The 7,107-nt window shown below is 31.9% G+C and overlaps 1 protein-coding gene across 4 annotated transcripts in view; it reads right to left on the reverse strand.

Annotated features, from left to right (window-relative positions):
• LOC126894863 (protein trachealess) overlaps nucleotides 1–7,107 on the reverse strand; it is a 109,830-nt gene that overhangs the window by 26,967 nt on the left and 75,756 nt on the right. Inside the window, exon 1 of one of the 4 annotated variants that reach the window (XM_050666166.1) lies at nucleotides 1,371–1,874. The exons of the other annotated variants lie outside the window; for them this stretch is intronic. Coding sequence (XP_050522123.1) covers nucleotides 1,371–1,579 — 209 coding nt within the window. The 5' untranslated portion in view covers nucleotides 1,580–1,874. Of the gene's footprint in view, nucleotides 1–1,370; nucleotides 1,875–7,107 lie in introns of those variants that run through there. 4 annotated transcript variants of the gene reach the window in all.

The raw sequence follows: 7,107 nt of genomic DNA on the forward strand, positions 1-7,107 counted from the left end.
ATAACTGACATCTAACGATTGTAAATGGTACTCAAAAATATATTACCCATAATAATATGAAAATACACTGGCCACCCATAGTGAATAAACGCGTCAAATATTGAAAACTAACTTTACTTTGAAAAGATACGTTAAACACCTTTTGGCACGCGTTTAAATTAATGAACTACGAGATTAAAAAATGAATGTTTCGATAGTATTTTTCTATGAGTAATTAATTGGTCGTTTTAGTTGTTATCAGTAATACAAAAAACAATTATTTATATTTTAACATGTATTTTATAAAAATCGAATTAAAACTCTAATACAAATTTTTATAATTTTTAGGAACGTTTGCGCTCTTTAAACCCAACCAAATTAATTAAAAAAATATTCTGACATATGTTCTTCTTAAGTTAATTGGCGGCAAAAGTCCACAGTCAACAATTTTTCTACTCTTTTTTTCAAACAATGATGTTTTTGCAAAAAACCTTTTTTTTAATATACACCCTGATTTGTGAACGTATATTTTTTAATATAAATAGTACTAAGTTTAAATTTTCTAGGATATATGTCAATTAAAAAAATTATGCCCTAAAACATTACAGCGTTTTATTTTGTGGCTAATCACTATCAATGGTGTAAATCATTGTCAAATTTCAACCTATTCTCAAGCCCACTATGATGAGTTTATTTATATTGATAGTTTTTGTTTAATTGTTAGTTTTTCTCGTGAGAAAATATTGCTGTGCTATACATTTTTGTTATAGATTTAGTGATGTGGTCAGAAAATTTTTTTTTTGTCAGGAAGAGGATATTACAAAATACCGTAAAATAGTACTTGCCAAGCACTAAAAATGAAATTTACTTCTTGAAATAATTAATCTAATCTTAGTAAAATATTAATTAACATTACGATAGTCTTTAATTTTGAATGTCTAAATTAAATAACTAATATTTATACATTAAAGATATCACATATGTATTGAGCATTTACAAGTATATATATATATATATATTCAATAAGTGGTGTCAACTCACTCAAACATTTTAACATGATTTAAAATCATTTTTTGAACAGGTGGGGATATTTTAAGCGGCTCATGCTTCATATTTCCCCTTTTGCCACTTGTATTTGTGTTCACCAAGTAAAATAAAGTAATATTTATCTCTATTTAAAGTCTCTATTTAAATATCATATAATCAATTAGTATTACCTTAATTATATAATTCTATTGAGAAATTGAACGAATATAAAAATGACTATTTGAGAGTGGCTATCGCGCAAAAGTTAAACAAATCTCGATTTAAAATCCAAATACTTGTAATAAAATAGTGTTGAACGTGCTAAGTTCTTTAGAAGTAATAGTTTTAAATAAAAAAAAACTGACCCTGGTTCGACAAGTGGTTGATTCTGTTTAGCGAACGGCATGCAAAGATCAGCCGGTACAAACCAAGATGGGCTAAAGCCCGTGGGGGTAGTCGGTCCACCACCCGGGCCACCAGATCCATGATGATGGTGTCCCATGTTAGCAGACGGATGCCTTTGGAAAGATGACCCGACGGCATAGTCCATGGCCATGGCCTGGTACGGCAGCATGATGAGATCGGGTGCGTTTCAATTTTGCGTTCAACGGGGTCGCATATCGCGCGCGTGATCAACTCTTGCGGAGTATATCTATGTGAACGAGAATATACGTGACTTAAACTCTAGACACGTTCGGAAATTAAGAGGTGAGAAAGAAAAAAATCAATTTTTTATTAATCCACGAAACGCGCACGACACTCGTAAATGTTGATGCGTAGCATACATATGTGTGTACGTTTGAATGTATGTGTACGTGTACGTCAGTGCACGTCTTGCAAGACACGTCCGGGACAGGTCGGTTGTGGTCTGCACTGAAACGTCGTCGTTCGTGCAGAGTCGCCTTTGCCGTTAACAGAGAGGAGGGTAGAGGATATCGGCGGCGACGCGACCTGTAGACACGCCCTGTCACGTACGTCATTGGTTACCGTAATGCTCCACCCACACTAGCCGTTGCCGTTTACCTGTTACTGTATAATATTTATATTACGACATCGCCTAGTTTAATGTACACACACATTACCGTTTAGTGTCCGACTGTGCTCATTGACATTGAGCCCCCCCTTCTGAACTACTGCCTCAATTTACAGCCATGTAACCCTATTGCAAATTAATGATACAATTAACTTAATATGCTCTTATATTTTCAGTTGGTCTGTATTGATAAACATTTACAAAATCCATAATGTCTCGTTTACCTAGTTAGTTATATAGGACCTAATCGAATCTTGGCAAACTGTAAACTTCAAAAAGAAAGACCCCTCCAAAATACGACACATGTAAACTCCGACTAAACTGATTAAGTACATTTCACGAGCTCGATATTTTAACTTGAAATTTCCTACAAGTGCTAATATCGATTGGCACACAAGCGATCGGCTGATGTGTGTAGGGTTTTAGAGATCTTAGTAAAACAATACGAGTAGCGTTTAGAGTGAACACAAAAATATATAATTGATAGTGTTCATAGTTTAGTGGATACTTAATATTCAGTATCTTGCTGAATATTTTTATTAGCCAATTTATTATTCGTAGTTACCTTAGAATAAAAAAAGGTTCTAACATAATTTTTGGTTGAAAATTTAATAGTTTTTGCAGACGAATTTTATAAACTTTCAGTTATCTCATGAAATCTATTAAATAATGAGTTGGATAGCAAGATAGTAATTAGTTCTAAGTAAAGTTAGGAATTTCTATTACAAAAAAAAAAAACATACCACCGAAAATCATAATTTTTGTTTGGGTTTACGAAATTAAAATTGTTAGGGTCATAGTATTTTTACTTAAATGAATTAACGTCAGAACAAATAAATTTTATGCACTAGAAACTTTTTTGTTCTTCATTTAAAAACCCTTTTCAAATTTTATTGTGGGCCAACAGAATTCCTAAATACGGTTTTGTATTTATAATTACGAGTTCTCTTTAATTTTACAGTTAATAAATTGAGTGTCATTTTTACTTAAACAATACGCTCGAATTAATTAAATTTAAAGTATGTAAATATTTATTACTTTAGCATTGACAAAAGTATTTTTGATTTGACGTTCATATCACGTTTGTTAATTTTCAATGGGTTAAACGTGTTACAAAGTATTCTGTGCATTTTTGAAATCACTCGATCTATTCTGAACACGTATAAGAAGTAAATTAATTCCTAAATGGTTAATCGAGTTCACTAATACATTATTATCACGAATTGACTTATAAGGTTGTTCCGAAATAATCGAAAATATGAGCTATTCTAATAATATGCCAATGCAATGTAACATCATAAAATCATAGTGGAATTAATTAAATAATATATATTATTAAAATGAGAGTTACTGCTCGAATTTGTAAATTAATAGAGTAGATAAACCAATTTTAAAGGTTTTTTGAGGGGTGTGAAGAATACGGTTGTGATCAATATTCAGGGCAGCCATAAAATATTTCGCAGTGGCAAGTCACAACCGTTTGGCAAATAGCCGAGCAGACATTCCATCACAGTCATACTCATTTTTATGCATTAATACAACACAATTGAATTTTTTTTATAGTATACTGGAGGCGTACACGAATTGTATAGATGGACTTTTTTAAATTTACTTTTTAATGAAAGATAAAATATTTTTTTCATAAGTTTGTTGTTAATTTAAAACATAGAACGTATGTAAAATAAAAAATTTTGCAATTTCAAACTGTATAGGAATCAGAGAAAAATATTTTAAATATGACTTATTTAAAATATTTTTTTTCACGCTAAGTATGACGTTTAGATTTTACTTAAAATTAAAATATTATTATTGAATTAGGAAACAGTGACTATTTGTTGTTGTGAAATGTCCATAGGCGTAGGGTGGTTAATTTTTTTTGTGAGGAGCTAAATTTCATTTTTATTCCTTCGAAAAATATTTCAAATAACAATACAAATATAAATTACTAAATTTCTAGAGGGGTTAAGATTTCTAGCCACATAACACCCGACATCTATGCAAATGTCTTTCTTAAAAGCTATTGCCTGTGACACAAAATACGAGAAAACCACCTGCATTGAGCTCAAAATAATAGAACACTGGTACCTTACACTTAGGCATGACTCTTTACCAACTGAACTTGATAGGTCACTTTAAGGTAAATAAAGGTATAAGGTACAGCTTATGTAGCCATACTTACAAACTTTTTTAAAATTCGTGTTGTATTAACAAAATTGAAGTATTTCTTATTAAGTAAATTTATCCGAAAATGTAAACGTTAATAAATAAACGCATTAAAAATAAGCTTTTCTTAAACTTGATAAATAATACTATACATACTATCGTATTTCCTAGGACTTTATTAGATGAAAACAATTTTCTAAAATAAATATTTTTCCAAAAGAGCAGTTTGATAAAATGTTCACGTCGGTCAACACGCTACTGTCAAAATCACTAGAATTTATTTTAATTTATGAACAAAATGTTTCAAATACCAAAAAATGGTCTAAAATAACATATATATTTTATGAATAATGTGAAAGAATCCCTGATCTAAATCTCTTTCAAACAGTTTGCAGACGTTATATTACAAAAAAAGTATTTGAAATAAACAAATACATTTTTTTCCTCTATAACTATTAAGATAAAAATTTCAAACTACTAAAATAAACATATTAATTATTTTTCTGAGCGAACAAAACTTTTAATGATCGTATGAAGTTATGAATTACTTACTGCTAAGGAAGTAGTTTTATTTCAAACAAAAAAGTAATCATAGCTAAAAATTCCAACATTCACAATTTTAAGTTCGAAGGGGACAGAATAAAAAATGAAAATACTATTTATGCGTCGAAATTTTTTTCTACTTATATAGTCTGAAGATTGGCACTCGTATATGTTAGTATTTATAGATATATCTGCTCATTGGAATTCAGCCCAAGTTTTAAGGGGTCAAAATCTTGATTTTCTTCCATGCGCGTGACCACTGATTGTGTGAAAAATCCTCATAGTTTTCACGGGAGAGAACATACATTTCATTATTGTACTATTCGTAAAAAAACATGGATTCATACGTAGTTCTTGGTTGGTAGTTTTTCGAATAGTTAATGCTATTATTTTTATTATTAAAAAAAAGGAACCTCAAGATGGAATATTTTCGAAACTAGAATAAACCATTTAAAGTATATTTTTATATTCACGTATATTAATTTTAATAGCCATAATTGTATATAACATTTGCTAAAAAAAAACCTATTAAATAATAAAGCGAGTAGTTAAATTATAGTTTTTGATTTATTCGAAGTAGTTTCTTAATTGTTTTGGATATTACCATCAAATGTGTGTAAACGTTGTATGACTGGCACCGGGTAGTTGACGGGTTTTGTAAAAGAAATGACAATGATCGGCTACAGTTGACCAGTAAACACACTGTGCAATCAACCGGCCGTGGACGCTTCATTAGGCCTATGCATTTCTTTTCCTGATGGTTTTCATTGACCCTCCTCACCTAAACTCGGTATTTTATTCCTAAGGTTAATACTGTGACTACGTAGATATTTCCTGAGTCAAATCATTAACTATTTATTATTTATTCTACTAGAGTAACAAAAAGTCGCACGATAGTCGAGTGGTTCAAAACAATTATTGAAAACGGAAAATTTACTATAGAAAATATGAATTTCAATTAACGTCATTTTTCACGCTAAATTTCTAAATTTTAGCTTCGATGCGAAGATATTGGTTTTATGATGAAATGTTATTTTTTTGTTTCTCTCCATTAAAATTCTCAGCTCTTACAGGACTTGTTGATTTAAGCGTTTAAATTGTAAATTTAATCTATTTGAGTCTAGCAGCATCGAATTACGAGAAAAACCCCTCAATTTTCAAAATTAAAACTGAGTACCGTTGAAAGAAGAAATTGTTTTTTCAATATTGAGACTTCAGAGACTTAGCTGTGACATACTTAACTGATTTAACGTTAATGAACGTTGTAATCGATTTTAGGTACTAAAAGTGAAAAGGTCGAGGCAATCGGAGAATCACGTGTACGTAAACTGCTGTCATATTTCACTTGCAGTTATTATTCTCGGCTAAGGATTCCCACGTGGCCAATTAGTGTCTCTCTTACTTGTGCTCCGGTGGCCAACTCACAAAACGATTCCATATTGCGTATCGATAAGATCCATATCTATGGTCGGTTAACTTATGACACAAGTTCAAGGATTCCACAGAGGAACCTGGAACCCCTCGCAGGAAACATTTATCCGCCATTTAATTATTCGCGTATCGGTCCCGGTGGACCCAAAACACTAATTCATTTAGATACGCGGTTTTATAGTTGTTGCGATCTCAACACAACGATTCGGAAAAAAAAAAAACGTTTAAAAAATTGAAATCATAAAACATTTTATTCTTCGTTTACCTACAAGTATGTTAAATGCGTTGTGCGCGACACGAGTCATGTAGTGAGTAACAACGACCTGAGCCCGTGTCCGATTTTTCACGGCCATTGTACCGATTTGTTTCCAGTAATGCTTGTGCCACTATTTTTTTACGTTTATAGTACAAAGCGCGGCAGCGCACACTTCTGATTCCCGTGGACAACACACAAAGTATACGTTTTATATATAATACATTATTATATTATAGAGGTATTTCGTTTGTGATATAGATGGACTTCACAATGCGTCGATCGGCGGCCGGTGCTGCCTATAGCGTATAATCAACGAAAAAATCCTATATATATATAATTATAACGATAGTTTGACGATGACAATAACAGCGTGTGTATACACTTCGAAAAAAATAACTATAGTCCATCGTGTACTGTGCAAGAGCGCTGTGATCTAGAAGTACCGTCACAACAGTAGCGTCTCCATTGAGCGGTGTGTATTAGGTGAGATTGAAGGAAAGTATAGCTGTGTTATGGTGGTAGTAATGGTAGTAAAAAAAACAAAAAAACCAATTTTGTGCGTACGTCACGTACGTACGTACACATTATTACGGCCTATGTGTTTGTGAGTGTGGTGACAGCAGCATTCGTTACGGCTTTATTTACATTGAACGACCACAGTTGCCCCCCCCCCCCC

The sequence above is a fragment of the Daktulosphaira vitifoliae genome, unplaced genomic scaffold (assembly GCF_025091365.1).
Source record: "Daktulosphaira vitifoliae isolate Bord-2020 unplaced genomic scaffold, ASM2509136v1 Scaffold_1, whole genome shotgun sequence".
Taxonomy (NCBI): Eukaryota; Metazoa; Arthropoda; class Insecta; order Hemiptera; family Phylloxeridae; genus Daktulosphaira; species Daktulosphaira vitifoliae.